Source organism: Sciurus carolinensis, chromosome 2 (genome assembly GCF_902686445.1).
Source record: "Sciurus carolinensis chromosome 2, mSciCar1.2, whole genome shotgun sequence".
NCBI classification, from domain to species: Eukaryota; Metazoa; Chordata; class Mammalia; order Rodentia; family Sciuridae; genus Sciurus; species Sciurus carolinensis.
The window spans coordinates 164,801,143-164,820,131 of NC_062214.1; the positions used below are offsets into that span (position 1 = coordinate 164,801,143).

General features: G+C 33.9%; 1 protein-coding gene across 9 annotated transcripts in view; it reads left to right on the forward strand.

The window, feature by feature from the left end:
* The window catches only part of Fut8 (fucosyltransferase 8), a 311,483-nt gene that overhangs the window by 176,676 nt on the left and 115,818 nt on the right, over positions 1-18,989 (forward strand). For all 9 annotated transcript variants that reach the window (XM_047539070.1, XM_047539071.1, XM_047539068.1 and 6 more), the window contains 2 exons: positions 18,125-18,240; positions 18,359-18,521. In XM_047539070.1, coding sequence (XP_047395026.1) covers positions 18,125-18,240; positions 18,359-18,521 — 279 coding nt within the window. The remainder of the gene's footprint in view (positions 1-18,124; positions 18,241-18,358; positions 18,522-18,989) is intronic.

Consider the following 18,989-nt stretch of genomic DNA (forward strand, 5'->3'; position numbering starts at 1 on the left):
TGGTTAATTTCTTCTAAATAAAATATTTTCCATTTTATATTTATAGTAACAATATTTCAATATGTTGTATTATATGATGCCAGAAGTTGAGAGTCAAAATTAAATTATGAAAATGTACCCATTTTTAATTTAATTTTTGATGGGGTATCTGTGCTATTAATATATGTATATACGTATATATGTGTGTATATATATATATATATATATATATATATATATAGAGAGAGAGAGAGAGAGAGAGAGAGAGAGAGAGAGAGAGAGATGTGTGTATGTGTGTGTGTAAAGCTCAGAAAATAATGTAACCCAAGGTCTTTGTTACTTAGATGAACAAATATTGATATTTTGCTCTCTTAGCTTCCTATTGTTAGAAAAATAATGTAGATCCAATTCCCTTTCTTAATTCCATTTTCCTTCCTTATTTCCAAGAGGAATTATTTTTCTAAGTGTTGTGGATTCCTCCTGACCACACTTTATTTTCCTGCATTATATATGTGTGTATAAAAGTGTGTTGTTTTATGTTTGTACAATTTGTATGAATGTTTATATACATATTGTGATGGGCTGACAGATGTGACTCCATGAGAATGTTATAGGCCAGACTCTAAGGGAAATGACTAAACAGACTCCATTTTGCTCTGAGACTCCATGTTATGTAGGAAATAAGTTTCTCCCATGGGAACACCCCACCTCTGTACCCATCATCAGTTACTTAGTGTGACATGTTTAACAATACAGAATGACAATTCCTGTGTAAAGAAAAATTGCTCTCTTTTGATTCCTATTGCTCCTAAACAATGTACCATGTGAACAGTGATTGTGTGAATGTTAGTAACCATTCTTCAGTTTGTACCTAAGTAAGGGTCATTTTGACCCACTTCTCCCTTTGTTGATGATCTCATGATGTTAGTTTATAATTTCGAATCATAGCAACAGACACTTATGATTGATGTGATTTTTGGTATGAGAACCCCTACAACCCTATGGTCAGGGCTGTTCTCCCAATAGCCATTTTTTGGGGCATTGTGTGAGACAGTCAGCCAGCCGGCTTAATAGACTCTCAAATTTGGACTTCTCAGTGGTGATCGGTCTGTTCTTAAGTTGCACCCCATAACGAAATACATGTATTCTGTTAATGCAATGTAGATTACTATACATGAATAACCACAGTTATTTAGCCATTCCTCTATTAATGGACATCTAGTATCTCCTTATGTACATGTATTTCTTAAAGTTTCTTTGGGGTGATTATGACACATTCTAGGTCTTAATATATGTAAATCTTTAACTTCAGAGCAATTTACTCTGAATTTAAATAGCAATTTACTATTTTGTAAACAGATTTTTTTCAGTTTTACATCTCTACTTTTAGTATATGTAATGAGTTGAATTGTGATCCCCAAATTCATGTGTTGAAGCACTAGTACCTCAGAATATGACTGTACTTAGAGGTAGAACATTTAAAGAGGTGAGTTAAAATGAGGCCTGATAAGCTGGTCAGTAATCCAGCTGAACTGATGTCCTTAACAAAAGGAAATTTAGACATACAAAAGGGATAGCATGGAGACACACAACAGAGGAAAGACCATGTTGAGGGCAAAGTGACAGGAAGCAGACTTCTACAAGGAAAGGAAAGGGCGCTGTGTAGAAATCAAATCTGCCAACACCATGATCCTGAACTTCTGGCCTCCAGAACTCCGATAAGAAGAAATTTCTGTTGTTTAAGCTACTCTGATTATAGTATTTTGTAATGGCAGCTCCCAGACCTAATACAGTACATAAGAGCTTCAGTTTTACCATATCCTCACTCATTCAATATCATACTTTCTAATTGTTGCCTGGCTAAAAGATGGGAAATGGTATCTCTATTTTAATTTGAAGTATCCTGGTTACCAAAAAAATGTGATCACTTCTTAGAATTATTAACCAATATAGTCCTCATCTATGAATTACTAGGTCATATATTTTGCAGTTTTCTGTTGTCTTATTCTCATAGACTTGAAGAAATTCTTTATATAATCTAGATAATCTATATTATGCATTTTTCTTTCTCCTTTTGTGACTTATCTAATTATTGCAGAATTTCTCAATTTTAAGGTAAGAACAATCTTTCTTTTTATAATTTAGGCTTTTAAAATAATCATTTGATATATTCTTCTTCTTCCCAATATCAGTGAAGAACTCCAAATTTCTTCTAATATTTAAAGCCTTAAAGTTTTGATTGTCAGGTTAAGTTTTACATTTTCAGGACACCAACTGTTTCAGCATCATTCATTGAATAATTTTTTCCCCCAGTAATTTAGAATGATGCCTATTATCATAAATGCTGGGAAGCTGGGACAGAAGGAGCACAACTTCAAGGCCAGCCTCAGCAACTTAGCAAGATTCTGTCTCAAAATTTGAGAAGGGATTGGGAATGTGATTCAGTGATGAAGCACCCCTAGTTTCAGTCCCTGGTGTCAATACATACATACATACATACATACACACATACATACATACTGGATTGTTTCTAGGTGATTTATTTGGTTCTGGTAATCCTATTTATCAGAGTGTGTGCCAATATCAGACTATTTTCATATTATAACTGTGTTTTTATATCTGACAGGGCAAATAGTCCTTTCATTTTCCTATTTTTCAGAGTAACTTAGTCTCCCTGGAAGATTTTGTTCTTTGATAAGAACTTTAGGATCACTTTGTCAGATTCAGTGAAAAATGCTTTTATAAAATGTTCATTAGAATTGCCTCTAATTTATAAGTCAATTTGGGGAATGCTTACTTAAGAAAATTTATAATTTTTTTCCATACAGATTTTCTTGTTCTTTTCTTGGGATTTATTTCTTGGTACTTTATAATTTTGTTGTTGCTATTGTAAAGGCAATATTTTTAAAAAATATGTTTTATAATTTGTGGCTCTTGTTATAGACATAACTAATATTTGTATATTGATGTTTTATCTAACAAATTCCCTGAGCCCTCTTATTAGTGTAGTTTGTAGATCACCTTGAATTTTCTAAATTAAAGTTCTGTCATTGTGAGTAATGTTTGTTTCTCTCTTTTCTGTACTTTATAAGTCTTCTTTCTCTCCTCATTACATAGGACAAGACTTCCAGTACCGTGGTTAATAGAAGCACAGACAGCAGGCCTGCCTTTTGTTGTTCTGAACTTTAAAAAGAATGCTTCTGATGATTTCATCCAGGGAACTTGATATTTACTATGAATTTTTGATAGATACTGATTTTTTAAATTTTTTATTTTAGTTGTAGATGGACACAATATCTTTATTTATTTTTATGTGGTGCTCAGGACTGAACTCTGCCCTCACACGTGTAGGCAAGTGTTCTATCACTGAGCTACAGCTCCAGCCCCAGAACTTCTTACTGAGATAAGGAATTAACCTTCCATTCAGTCTTTGCTGCTAAGACTTTTATAATGTATAATGTTAAATTTTATCAAATAAATTTTTATTTCTATTAAGACAATATTTTATTTTTAAAAATTTGTTAATGTAGTGGATTTATATTAACAGCTTTTCAAATCATAAACCAAACTAGTGTCCTTAGGATAAAATTTCACTAATCATATTGTATTTTTATTTATTTTTAATTAATTTTTAAATTGATATATTAAAATTATACATAATAGCGGAATATACTGTGACATATTCATACATGCACATAATATAATTTGGTCAATTTCATTCCCCAGTACCTTTCATTTCCCTCCCCACCTTCTACCCTCATCCCTTTTCTCTCTTCTACTGGTCTCCCTTCTAATTTCATGAAATTCACTTATTTTTTCCCCATTTGTTTCCTCTCTAACCTGGATATGTGTTTTCTGAGTCTGGTTTATTTTGCTTAACAAAATAATCTCAAGCTCCATCTGTTTTCCTGCAAATGACATAATCTTGTTCTTTATGGCTGAATAAAACTTCATTGTGTGTGTGTGTGTGTGTGTGTGTGTGTGTGTACACCACATTTTATCTTTTTACATGATTCTATTTTAATATATTGCTGTATTTGTTTATATATTATTTAAGAGTTTTTCTGTATTTGTTTTTATTAGTGTATTATAGTTTTACATAATTGTGAGATTTATTTTGACATATTCATGAACGTGTATAACTGAACTTGCTCCATTTTTAACTCCGAGTATTACCCTCTACCTTCTATTCCTCTCCCTTCCTAATCCCCTACCTCTATTATATTGATCTTCCTTCTCTTAGTTTTTTTTTTTTAATTGGTACACTATAGTTATACAGGAAAGTGGAATTGTGCTATATTCATATTATCAATTTCATTCTGCCATTTCTCCCCTTTCCCATCCCTATTCCCTTGCTGTTGCTCCCCTTCCTCTCCTCCCCTTTCTCCTTTCTATTTAAGAGATTCCTCCCCTTAAAAAAAAAAAAAAAAAAAATTCTTATTTCTCTCTAGCTTCTGTATCTTGAGAGAAAACATCTGACCCTTGACTTCCTGAGTCTGGTTTATTTCACTTAGCATGATGTTCTCTAGTTCCATCCATCTACCAACAAATGACATAATTTTATTCTTTATGGCTGGTTAAAACTCCTTTGTGTATATACACATTGTCTTTATCCATTCATCTACTGAGGCTCTAGACTGGATCCATAACATGGCTATTACAGGTTGTACTGCTACCAGCATTGGTACCACTATAGTGAGTGGGTCAAATGATGGGTCCATTCCTTCTTTTGAGGCATCTCCATACTGCTTTCCAGTGTGGTCGAACTGATTTGCAGTCCTACCAACGATGCATGAACGTACCTTCTTCCCCACATACTCACCAGCATTTATTGTTACTTGTTTTCTTGATGATTGCCATTCTAACTAGCATGAAATGATATCTCAGTATGTAATTGAATTGACCTTTACTTTTTTTTAATTTCATTATCCTTGTCTACTTTTATATCAATCTTATAAGAAATGGAGTTTTAGAACTCTTCTTTTGATGTTTCCTAGAAAACTTCCATTCAGACAACTGTTTCATGAAGATTTATAAAACTCATATGTATTAATGCCCAGACTTAGTTTTTTAATTCAACAAAGTTTTTCTATACTGATAAAATTTCTATATTTTCTTGAATCTATATTGGCAATTTAATTCTTATAGAAATTAATTTTCCATCTTTTAAAACTAAGAATGTTTATAGTATTTTGTAATGAGTTTTTAAATTCTCTGTCATCCTCTTTCATTCCTAATATTTTTTTATTGGTGCCTGAGTTCTTTTTCTTTATTAAGATTTTTATTCTTCAAGCATTCATGGCATAATTTTTTAAAGTTTTCAAGAAAAGTAGACTGTTTTAGATGAATTATTAAGTGCATTTGTGATAAGAAAAGTTTAACTGGGTGCAGTGACCCAGCTGAGGCAGGAGGATCATAAATTCAAATCTAGCCTCATCACCTTAGCAACTTTGAGAGACCCTGTCTCAAAATAAAATATAACTGGGGATGTGGCTCAGTGGTTAAGCGCTCCTGGTTGAATTCTAGTACCAAAACAATAACAACAAGGAATAATTTCTCTGAGAGCTGTTTTAGTCATTCCATTTAGGATATAAATCTTGTTTTGTTTTGTTTTTTCCCATATTCTCTCTGCAAAGCAGTAATTTACTATATTTTATATTTTCAGTTAGATGCATTGTATTTCCTGGAGAGTGGGGCTTAGGTTTGAGTATTAGAAGGGGATATTTTTGTTTCCATAAAGCTTTTTATCAAATGTCTTATTCAGGAGAAATTTATAATTTTTGAACTATACAACAAACCTTCTGTATAGACTATTTATTTTCACAGTATTGGGATTGAACTCTACCCACAGGGCCACATCTCTAGCCCTTCTTTATTTTTTGAGACAGTTCTGACTGTGTTGCTCAGACTGGCCTCTCACTGGAGATATTCCTGCCTCAGCCCTTGGTAGCTGAAGTTACAGGTCTGCATTACCACTCCTGGCTATAACTTGGGCATTTTAAAAGACTTTTAAAATAGGGAATGAAATTAGTGACTATTTCGTGTTCTGGGTGTCAAATAAAAGCAGTGATCCAGGCTAGTCTATATATTTAGTGATGCACCCACAAACCTATGTTTCCCTAATGACTAATTATGTGTAATGTCTTTAAATGTGCTTATTTGCTATTTTTATATCACTTTTGGTGAAATTCTGTTATATTTTGTTTATTTTCTTGGTGTGTGACTCTGTTTTCTGATGATTGAGTTCTTTTGTAGTCTAGATACAAGTTTTCAACAGACATAGGATTAAAAAACAATTTCTACTGGTCTGTGGCTTGTCTTTTTTGTCTCTTAACTGCATCTTTCTGAAAGAAGAGTTTTAAATTTCAATAAAATTCAGTTTTTCAATTTTAAATTTTTATGTATTGCACTTTCGTGACACATGTAAGAAAACATTGCCTAACAGAGGTCACAAAGGTGTATGTTTTGTTCTCTTCTAAAAGTTTTGTTATAAAACTTATTCTTTTGGGCTGGGGTTGTGGCTCAGTGGTAGAGCGCTTGCCTGGCATGTGTGAGGCACTGGGTTCAATTCTAAGTACCACATATAAATAAATAAATAAATAAAATAAAGGTTCACTGACAACTAAAAAACAAAATATATATTTTATATATTTATTTATATATATTTATTTGTTTTATATGTATATATAAAACAAAAAACTATCCTTTCAACACTAAATTACCATTGCAACTTTGTAAAATAAAAATCAGTATTCCATTTATGTGTAGGCCTATCTTTTTACCAGGGTCTGTCTTGAGAACTTTTATATTAATTCTTGATATCAGGTTGTATTAGTCTTCCCATTTTCTTTGTCTTTTCAGATTTGTTTTTGGCTAATCTAAATTTTTGCATTTCCATGTGATTTTATATTTGCCTTGTCAATTTAGCAGGATTTCTCTACATTGTTTCAAAATTTTAAGTTTATGGCCCTTGCCCATCTTTCACCATATTTATACTTCATCTTTCTTGTGTTTTTGGTGATATTATAAGTAATAATGTAATTTTTTTTTATTTTTATCTTATTTTATTTTTTAAATAATTTATTCTGATTCATTGTAAACAAATGGGGTACAACTTGTTTCTCTGGTTTTACATGAAGCAGTCATACCATTTGTGTAATCATACATCTACATAGGGTAATGATATTTGTCTCACTCTGTCATTTTTCCTCCCCCCCACCCCTCCCACCCCTCTTTATCTTCTGTGCAATCCATTCTTCCTCCATTCTTGCCTCCCTCCCACCCCCCGATTATGTATCATCATCCACTTATCAGAGAGATCATTTGGCCTTTGGTTTTTTGGGATTGGCTTGTCTCACTTAGCATGATATTCTCCAACTTCATCCATTTGTCTGCAAATGCCATAATTTTATTCTTCTTTATGGCTGAGTAATATTCCATTGTGTGTATGTATATATATATATATACCGCAGTTTCTTTATCCATTCATCAATTGAAGGGCATCTAGGTTGGTTCCACAATCAAGCTAGTGTGAATTGAGTAGCTATGAACATTGATGTGGCTGCATCACTGTAGTATGCTGATTTTAAGTCCTTTGGGTATAGGCCAAGGAGAGGGATAGCTGGGTCAAATGGTGGTTCCATTCAGGTTTTCTAAGGAATCTCCACGCTGCTTTCCAGAGTGGCTGCACCACCAGCAATGTATGAGTGTACCTTTTTCCCCGCATCCTCGCCAACACTTATTGTTGCTTGTATTCTTGATAATCACCATTCTAATTGGGGTGAGATGGAATCTTAGGGTAGTTTTGATTTGTATTTCTCTTATTACTAAAGATGTTTAACATTTTTTTTTTTTAATATATCTGTTGACCGCTTATAGATCTTCTGTGAAGCATCTGCTTATTTCCTTAGCCCACTTGTTGATTCGGTTATTTGTATTCTTGGTGTAAAGTTTTTTTGAGTTCTTTATAGATTCTGTAGATTAGTACTCTACCTGAAGTATGTGTGGCAAAGATTTTCTCCCACTCTGTAGACTCTCTCTTCACATTGCTGCTAGTTTCCTTTGCTAAGAAAAAGCTTTTTAGTTTGAATCTATCCCAGTTATTGATTCCTGCTTTTATTTCTTGTGCTGTGGGAGTCATGTTAAGGAAGTCTGATCCTAAACCGACATGATGAAGATTTAGACCTACTTTTTCTTCCATAAGGTGCAGGGTCTCTGGTCTGATTCCAAGTTCCTTGATCCATTTTGAGTTGAGTTTTGTGCAGGGTGAGAAATAGGGGTTTAGTTTCATTCTGCTACATATGGATTTCCAGTTTTATTAGCACCATTTGTTGAACAGGCTATCTTTTCTCCATTGTATGTTTTTGGCACCTTTGTCTAGTATGAGAAAACTCTATTTATTGGGGTTTGTCTCTTTGTCCTGTCTTCTGTACCATTGATCTACCTATTTTAGTGTCAGTACCATGCTTTTTTTGTTCTGTTTCTCTGTAGTATAGTTGTAGTTCTGGTATTGCGATACCCCCTGCTTCATTCTTTCTGCTAAGGATTGCTTTAGCTATTCTGGGTCTCTTATTCTTCCAAATGAATTTCATAATTGTGTGCTCTATTTCTATGGGTAGATCATTGGGATTTTAATTGAAATTGCATTGAATTTGTATAACACTTTTGGTAGTATGGCCATTTTGACAATATTAATTTTGCCTGTCCAAGAACATGGGAGATCTTTCCATCTTCTAAGGTTTTCTTTAATTTTTTCTTTAGTGTTCTGTAGTTCTCATTGTAGAGGTCTTTCACCTCTTTTGTTAGATTGATTCCCAAGTATTTTATTGGTTTTTTTTTTTTTGAGGCTATTGTGAATGGGATAGTTTTTCCAAATTCTCTTTCAGAGAATTTATCACTTTTGAATAAAAATGCATTAGATTTATGAGCATTGATTTTTATATCTTGCTACTTTACTGAATTCATTTATGAGTTTTAGAAGTTCTCTGGTGGAATTTTTTGACTCCTCTAAATATAGAATCATGTCATTGGCAAATAGGGGTAGTTTGAGTTCTTCTTTTCCTATTCATATCCCTTTAATTTCTTTGGTCTGTCTAATTGTTCTGACTAGAGTTTCATGGACGATGTTGAATAGAAGTGGTGAAAGAGGGCATCCCTGTCTTGTTCCAGTTTTAAGGGGGAATGCTTTCAGTTTTTCTCCATTTAGAATGATGTTGACCGTGGTTTTAGCATAGATAGCCTTTACAATATTGAGGAATGTTCCTACTACCCCTATTTTTTCTAGTGTTTTGAGCACAAAGGGGTGTTGTATTTTATCAAGTGCTTTTTCTGTGTCTATTGAAATAATCATGTGATTCTTAACTTTAAGTCTGTTAATGTGGTAAAATACATTTATTGATTTCCGAATGTTGAACCAACCTTGCATCCCTGGGATGAAACCCACTTGATCATGGTGCACTATCTTTTTAATATGTTTTTGTATGCGATTTGCCAAAAATTTGTTAAGAATTTTTGCATCTATGTTCATTAAGGATATTGGTCTGAAATTTTCTTTCTTTGATGTTGTTGGGAACATTCCCCAAGCTTATCTGACAGCAGTCGCTGACACCATGGTCTAAGTAAGCCAAACAGTCTGGACAGAGAAACTGAGGTAATGGTAAGGACTAGCCATGGAATGAAGGTCTTTGCAGTTGCTGAGGCTGAGTTACAAGCTGAGGGGACGCCTTGCTTATTAAGCATCCCAGCAAGCTGTGATGTGAGCTCGCCTGCGTTGCCTCATGCTGTGTGCTGGAGCTTACCATCCCCCGAGTCCTTTGTCTCAGACTTGTTGCTTGGCAGAATTACTTAGGTATACTTGATGTTTTTGCATTGTCTCGATGTATAATAGTTCACCCATAGGCTGATTCTGTTATGCTTTAACAAGTGTGTTAACCTGATTGGATAATGTGCGTATATATGTCTTGTACAAGCCTAAGTAAAATTAGATCTGTGCCTTCAGAGTCGGGTCTCCGATGTCTGAACGAACTGGGTAGACATCGTCGTCATCATCCTCAGCAGGACCCCTGGTCTCAATGTCAGCACGAGGTGTCTCTATCTGGTTTTGGTGTCAGGGTGATATTAGGTTCATAGAATGAGTTTGGAAGGGTTCCCTCCTCTTCTATTTCATGGGATACTTTGAGGAGTATTGAAATGAGCTCTTCTTTGAAGGTCTTGTAGAACTCAGCTGAGAATCCATCTGGTCCCGGACTTTTCTTTGTTGGTAGGCTTTTGATGACTTCTTCTATTTTGTTGCTTGAAATTGATCTATTTAAATTGTGTATGTCCTCCTGATTCAGTTTGGTGGATCATATGTCTCTAGAAACCTGTTCATGTCTTTGAGATTTTCTATTTTGTTGGAGTATAGAGTTTCAAAATAGCTTCTAATTATGTTTTGTATTTCAGTTGTATCTGTCCTGATATTTCCTTTTTCATCGTGAACTTTAGTAATTTGAGTTTTCTCTCTCCTCTTTGTTAGTGTGGTTTATCAATTTTGCTTCTTTTTTTCAAAGAACCAAATTTTTATTTTGTCTATTTTTTTCAATTGTTTCTTTTGTTTCAATTTCATTGATTTTTAGCTCTGATTTTAACTATTTCCTGACTTCTACTACTTTTGGTGTTGCTCTGTTCTTCTTTTTCTAGGGCTTTGAACTGTAGTGTTAGGTTGTTTATATGTTGAGTTTTTCTTCTTTTATGGTATGCGCTCCATGAAATGAATTTTCCTCTTAGTGCCACTTTCATAGTGTCCCAGAGATTTTGATATGTTGTATCTTTGTTCTCGTTTACCTCTAAGAATTTTTTTATTTCCCCCCTGATGTCTTCTATTATCCATGCATCATTCAGTAGCATATTATTTAATCTCCAGGTGTTGGAATAGTTTCTGTTTTTTTATTTTATCACTTCTAATTTCATTTTATTATGATCTGATAGAATACAAGGTAGAATCTCTATTTTTGTATTTGCTAAGAGTAGCATTGTGGCATAACATATGTGGTCTATTTTAGAGAAATATCCATGTGCTGCTGAGAAGAAAGTGTATTTGCTCATTGATGGATGGAATATTCTATATATATCTGTTAAGTCTAAATTATCAATTGTGTTATTGAGATCTATGGTTTATTTGTTCAATCTTTGTTTGGAATATCTGTCCAGTGATGAGTGAGGTGTGTTAACATCACCTAGCATTATTGTGTTGTGGTCTATTTGGTTCCTGGTATTGAGAAGGATCTGTTTGACATACATGGATGAGCCATTGTTTGGGGTATAAATATTTATGATTGTTATGTCTTGCTGATTTATGCTTCCCTTAAGCAGTATGAAATGTCCTTCTTTATCCCTTCTGACTAACTTTTGAAGTTCACTTTATCTGCTATGAGGATGGATACCCGCACTTTTTTATTGAGTCCGTGTGCATGGTATGTTTTTTTTCCATCCTTTCACCTTTAGTCTGTGGGTATCTTTTTCTATGAGATGAGTCTCTTGAAGGCAGCATATTGTTGAGTCTTTGTTTTTAATCCGATCTGCCAGTCTTTGTCTTTTGATTGATGAGTTCAGGTCATTGACATTCAGGATTATTATTGAGATACGATTTGTATTCCTGGTCATTTTTGCTTATTTTTGGTTTTTAACTTGACTTGGTTTCTCCTTTTATTTGGCTATTCCTTTAGGGTCGTTCCTCCCTTTGCTTACTTACATCATTGTTCTTCATTTCTTCCTCATAGAATGTTTGGCTGAGAATGTTCTGTAGTGCCAACTTTCTATTTGTAAATTCTTTTAGCTTTTGTTTATCATGGAAGTATTTTATTTTGTCTTCAAATCTGAAGGTAAGTTTTGCTGGTTATAGGATTCTTGATTGGCATCCATTTTCTTTCAGACCTTGAAAAATGCTGTTCCAGGCCCTTCTAGCTTTTAGGGTCTGGGTTGAGAAATCTGCTGATATCCGTATTGGTTTCCCCCGAATGTAATTTGATATTTTTTCTCTTGCAACCTTTAAAATTCTATCTTTATTTTGTATGTTAGGTATTTTCATTTTAATGTGCCTTGGTGTGGGTCTGTTGTAATTTTGTGCATTTGGTGTCCTATAACCCTCTTGTATTTGTTTTTCCATTTCCTTCTTCAGATTTGGGAAATTTTCATTGAATAGATTGTTCATTCCTTTGGTTTGTTTCTCTGTGCCTTCCTCAATCCTAATAATTCTTAAATTTGGTCTTTTCATGATATCCCATTATTCTTGGAGAATCTGTGTGATTTCTTACCATCTTCTCTGTTTGGTGAACTTTGTTTTCAGGATTTTGAAATATTTTGTCTTCAGTGTCTGAGTTTCTGTCTCCCAGGTGTTCTGTCCTATTTGGTTATGCTTTCTATGGCATTTTTAATTTGGTTTATTGTTTCCTTCATTTCAAGAATTTGTGTTTGGTTTTTTTGGAATCTATCTCTTTATTGAAATGATCCTTTGCTTCCTGCATTTGCTCTTTCAACTATCGATTAGTTAAACTACTAGTTTAACTATTAGTTTAACTATTGATTAAGTCTGCACTAGGTCCAGCTCTCTGGTCCTACCTCCCCGGCGGGGAAGTCTCTCCCAGCGGCTCTACACTGGGCCCTGCCAATAATGTAATTTTAAATATCAGTTTTCTATGTTTTTTTGTTTTTTTTTTTTTTTTTTGCTAGAATACAATTAAATTTTATATGTTGATCTTACATTTTGCATCCATGTTAAACTCTTTATCTTGATCATTCAATGTCTGCATTTGCTCTCTTATCTCATTATTTGCTTCTCTGATCATTTTAATTATGTACATTCTGAACTCCCTTTCAGACATTTCTTCTGCCATGCTGTCATTGGATTTTATTGTTGTAGCATCTAGGTTTGTTTGGGACACTTTCTTCCCTTGTTTTTTCATGTTGCTCATGTATCTTCCCCTCTAGGAGTCCAAATCTGAGGTATTGCAGTTTCCCCCCCACAGACTTATAGTGTCCCTGCACGTTTCCAATAACTCACCTCCTAGTCTTCAGTAGCCTGAAGTCTTGGAGGAACTTGATAATGCAGTGACCCAAAAAGGATGCTGTCCCTCTAGGGATGGTGACCTCCAGGTGGGGTATATTCCCTGCTAGTGGGCAGAGGTGCCTCCATGTGTTGACAGATGATCAACCACAGGGGCATTAGACTGCAGGCTGGTGCCCAGCTGGTCTGGACCTGGGTCTCTGGGCCTTACCTCCCCAGTGCGAAAGTCTCGCCCAGCGGCTCTGCACTAGGCCCAGCTCTCTGGTCCTACCTCCCCAGCGGGGAGGGCTCTCCCAGCAGCTGTACACTGGGCCCTGCCAATAATATAATATAAATATAAATTTAAATATAAATAATATAATTTTAAATATAAATTTTCTATGTTTTTTTTTTTTTGCTAGAATACAATTAAATTTTGTATGTTGATCTTACATGTTGCATCCATGTTAAACTTTTTATCAGATTTTCAATCTATGAACAAGGATAGCTTTACTTCCTTTCCAGTTTGGATATCTAGGATCTCCAATACAGTGGTGAATACATATTGAGAGAAAATCCTTGCTTTGTTTCTGATAATGTGTGTGTGTGTAGGGGGGGTGGTATATTCATTCTTTCAACATTAACAACACATTTTCATAGATACTTATTATCAGGTAAGGAGGGTTCATTAATTTCCTATTTTACTAATATTTTTCATAAGGAATGTGTGTTTGGACTTTTGTTAAGTTCTTTTTCTGTTTAGGTAATCATATGTTTCATAAAATTTTGTTAGTGAGAATTATATTGATGTGTTTTTTTAATAAGTCAACCTTTCATTTCTATGATAAGCCTCATTTGGGCATGATTTACTATCCTTATTACATATGGTTGAGTTTGATTTGCCAAAATTTTAGAGTTTTTGTATCTGTGTTCATGATTTTAATTTTCTTTTCATGTGATATGTTTCTCTGGTTTTGATATCAGAATAATACTGGCCTCATATAATGTGTTGGAATTTATTTTCTCCATGTGTCCTCATCAGCCCGGTTAGAGCAGAAGTCAGTAAACTGTATTTGAGTCAGTAGGCCCAAATCCTACCAGCCATCTCATTTTTTATGGTCCACAACTAAGAAAGATTCTACCTTTTTAAATGGTTGCATTTTAAATATTAGATATTTACCTATGTAGTAGGCATGATTTTATCTATGGGCCTACAAAACCTAAAGTATTTACTGCTTGGCCCACTACAGAAAAGATTGTCAATTTTATTGATTTTCCTGAAGAACCAGCTCTCTTAGCTTTGTTTCATTGATGTTTCTCTATTCTTTTTCTTATTTCCATTTAATTGATTTCTTCTCTGATCTTTATCATTTCTCTTTGACTTAATTGGAATTTCATTTGCTATATTTTTCTTAGTGTCTTAAGGTAGAAGTTCTAACATGAAATCTGCAATAAAAGCCATTCATTCAAATTTAGTTTTTAATGTCCTTTTTTGTATTATTCCCCTGCCCCTTAATGTCCTGCTTGGGATGGAACCCAGGGCCTCATATATTCTAGGCAAGCTCTGGACTACATCCCCAGTCCTATGTGTCTCTTTTGAGCTTATAAATACAGTTATAATAACTGCTTTTATATGCTGATTTTAACATGTCAGTTTTGAGTTTGTACTTATTGATCGATTTTCTCATCTTTATTGGTTGTCTTTTCCTATTTCTTTACAAACCTAGTAAATTTTGGTTGGATTCTAGACATCATGAATTTACGTTGTTTATTACTAGAAACTTTTGTACTTAAAAATATTCTTATGCTTTCTTTAGGAATTTAATTAATTCATTTGAAAATACTTTGATCCTTTTGGGTGCTGGTTTTAAGAATTGTTATTCGGGATTCGGTAATCAGTGTTTAGTATAGGGTTAATTTCCCTACTACTGAGACCAAATTCTTCTAAGCATTCTAATCAGTGCCCAATGAATTATAAAGTCTCCCATACTGTGTGGTGGGATCAGGAATTCTTCCCACACAATCCTGCATGAATGCTAGGTACTGCTTGCACTAATTCTCCTGGAGAGTTTTTTGCCCTAACCTTGAGTAGTTGCTTCATATACATGTGTTGATCAATAAGTACTCTGCTGATTATCAGGTATTACCTCTGCAGCTCTCTTGAGTTCTCTCTCTCTGTCCAACTCTCTCCTCAGTAATACTCTGTTATCTGAGTTCTATTTGTCTTGCTCTTACACTTTTAGTTCTGTTTCTTCAACTCAGGGAATTTACTAGACCCCACCTGAATTTTCCCTTCTCTGCACTGTGTTGTACAAATTATCTTAAGTAAGCTGAAGCAGTTGAAGCACTCTCCTCCCTTTATTCCCCAACCAGGGATCACTGCCTTTTGTTGCCTGATTGAATTTTGTTATTCTGTTTCTTACATTTCCTGTGGATTTTGAGTAATTTCAGGTGGGATGGTAAATCTGACCTGTTTTCCTGCACACTGGCCAGAAGTGGAAGTCCTATATATCTTCTGCAGAGTGAATATGATAAGAGAACATCCCATTTCCTGAGTATTCAGAAAAGAGACTATTCATGCAGATTGACTCTTCTATGGATGGAATTTAGAAAGAATGATGTTCATATAATTTTTTATATTGATTTCCCCAGTACTAATCTTTATCTATACTTTATTCATAGTTGGATTAGATTATTACATATAATAAAGTAATATAAATCACTAGCTCCATTATGTTTTGTTAGAATTAGATTGGGTTTAGTACTTGATGAAAATATGCTGAAAAGATCATATGCTATTTTTTCATGCCTGTTTTTCTTCTGATATTATTCCATCAATATTCGAAGAAATGAGATAAGAAGAACAACATATACATAATCTTTATATTGTCTGAGTTTTTCTGTCACTGAACTATTCTGAAAAAGAACATCCCTGTTGTATGGTCTGTTGCTGCCACAATAAATCCTCAAAGGTGGAAATTTTATTTTCATATTGTTTCCTAGAAACTAGCTATCAAATTCTGAAAAAGAGCCAAGTTTTTAAAAAAGAAAACCACAAGGTTTAAAAACTGTGTCTCAGGATTTGTGAATGTACACACATATGTATATATATGTGTGTGCTTATAATTGGGTAATTGTGCACCTAATTTTATCATTTACTTTGCGCATATATGAATGAAGGCTTTTCATTCACATTTTGTAACTTCAGACACTCACTATTGGAGGATGGTTATTTTTAAAGCTACTGTTCAGTGTTAATACATATAATTTCACAGGAAATTATAATTACTCTGGTATAACTATAACAGTAGCCTCTTTACTAAACTTGTAACATAGGTAGTAGCATAGGTAATTGAAAATTAATTTGGCTCCTGTGATATATAAATATTAGAAAGGCTTTAAAAAATCATTAGATTCTTCACATCAAAGGATTATGTTGACTTCTGAATTTAAGTTCTGTTGACTATAATTTTAAAATCAAGTTCTCTTAAACAGATTGTGATGATAAGATTTGGATATCCCAGTTTTTTTGACATTATAACTCATCATAACAGTAGCCCTCATAAAATTTATTGCTAGACACTGTGTTGTGTACTGTTATAGACATTTTCTCATTTAAATAGACTTTGGAAGAAAAATCAGTCATATTTAATTTTTATAACAGTTTTGCAAAAGGGTATACACACACACATTTATACAATGTTAGTTTCCTATTGCTGCTGTGATAAACACCACATATTTGGTGACTTAAAACAACAGAAATTAACTCTCTTATAGTTTGGGAGGCTAGGAGTCTGAAATGAATTTCACTGAGTGTGAAATCAAGGTGTCAAGAGGACTGCATTTCCTAGGGAAGCTATAGGAAAGAATGTTTCCTTACCTTTTCCAGCTTCTAAAAATGCATTCCTTGAGTTCCTGTATGTGTGTGTTACTGGGGATTGAACCCAGGGGCGCTCTACCACCGAACTGCATCTCCAGCCCTTTTTATTTTGAGACAAGTTCTTCCTAAATTGCTTAAGTGAACTTGGGATCCTCCTGCCTCAGCCTCCCATGTCACTGGGATTACAGGGGTGCATGGCACCAGCCATTCTTTGTTCATGGCTCCTTTTTCTCTATTCAAAGCTAGCAGTTACATAACCTTTTCCTATCCCGTAGTCAAATCTTTCTATATTCCCTCCTGTATGGACACTTGCTATTACATTTGTGACCTCCCAGGGGGCAGTCTCCCACCTCAGAATCCTTAATCATGTATTCAAAGTTTCTTTTTACCTATAAGGTAACATTCACAGGTTCCAGAGATTAAGATACAGATGACTTTTGGATACCATTGTTTTTACTTGCTTATTTATATCAAAATGGAGAACAAAATACTGCCAAAAGATAAAAGCAAAAGTGTCAGAAACAATCATGGTTTGTATAAAAAAAAAAAAAGTAGAGGAGATAGGTTGATAAAAGATCCTATAGTTGTTCCATTTTCCAACATTTTATATATTTTTTTTTATTGTAAACAAATGGGATACATGTTGTTTCATTTTATATTATTGACCAATATTTTTTTGTTCCAGATGGAAACAAACAGGACATTAATCTTCGGTTTTTCCTAACATATTTCATCTTCTCTTGTCTTTTCCTTCCTTATAAAACCAATGTTTTGTAATCTGAAGTCTTGAATTCATGAATTGAAACACATGTGTACATAGCCTGATATACTGATTATTTGAAATTACATTGCATTTGATATTTGAACATGATTGTAGACATATATTCAGATGTATGCTTTCTTATTCTCTTTAAGCCTTTATAACTTCACTCTCCTATGTTATTGACCACTTTGCCACTGATGATAGCACTTAAATAATAAAACGTCTTTTGCAAATAGCGCTGAAGTTTCTTAGCTCCTCCAAGATCACAGATTTCTGAACTAGATTATTATTTTCTGTTTTTGTTCATTATCATGCCAATGTTTCTGGTTAATCTACCTTCAAAAATTTTTTTCATTTGGTACCTTTATTGTGGTATGTTTAAAGACTTGTAGAGTTACCAGTAAACATGTTTTAACAAAGTAAATGTGTATTTTGTTCCATAATTTAAAAACTAAATGTTTACATTTTCTTCCCTGAACTATAGGATACCAGAAGGCCCCATTGATCAGGGGCCAGCCACAGGAAGGGTACATATTTTAGAAGAGCAGCTTGTTAAAGCCAAAGAACAGATTGAAAATTATAAGAAACAAACCAGAAATGGTAAGTAATAAATGTTTCCCTCACTCAGTAAGTTGACTCTAGCACATGTAATTGAAAGTATCAAAATTGTATTAAAATCTTGGAAATACTGATAATCCTCTCCATTCTTTCACTGCAGGTCTGGGAAAGGATCATGAAATACTAAGAAGAAGAATTGAAAATGGAGCTAAAGAGCTCTGGTTTTTTCTACAGAGTGAATTGAAGAAATTAAAGAATTTAGAAGGAAATGAACTCCAAAGACATGCAGATGAATTTCTTTCTGATTTAGGGCATCATGAAAGGTACTTTTCTCCCTATTCATATCATTTGGTCTATCGTGTGCATTATAATCTAAGAATGAGAGACTGAAACTTTTGTTAATTTCTCTGCTAAATGGAAGATGATAACCATGTTTAAGAGCAGTAGGGTATCTTAGGTCTTAAGGATAGTTATTACTGCATGGTTCTAATCAATCACGGTGTATCACCAGAATATATTATTTAAAATGTGTTTCTAGAAATCTTTACACCATAAAAACTCTGAAGGTAGTAGCATCAGCCAAAAATACACTGAAATATCATCGTATAAATGTCCTTCATGTATGATCAATATTTGAAGCACTGTGTATTTTTGCCTTGTGGTATGTTGGAACTCATACTAAAGACTACAGTTATGTTTCTCATTCAAACACTAAACACTTTAAAATAGTTCCCTTTGTAGGATTTTTAATTAATGGGTTAGAGGATTTGGATAAAAAGAAGTGTTCTGTT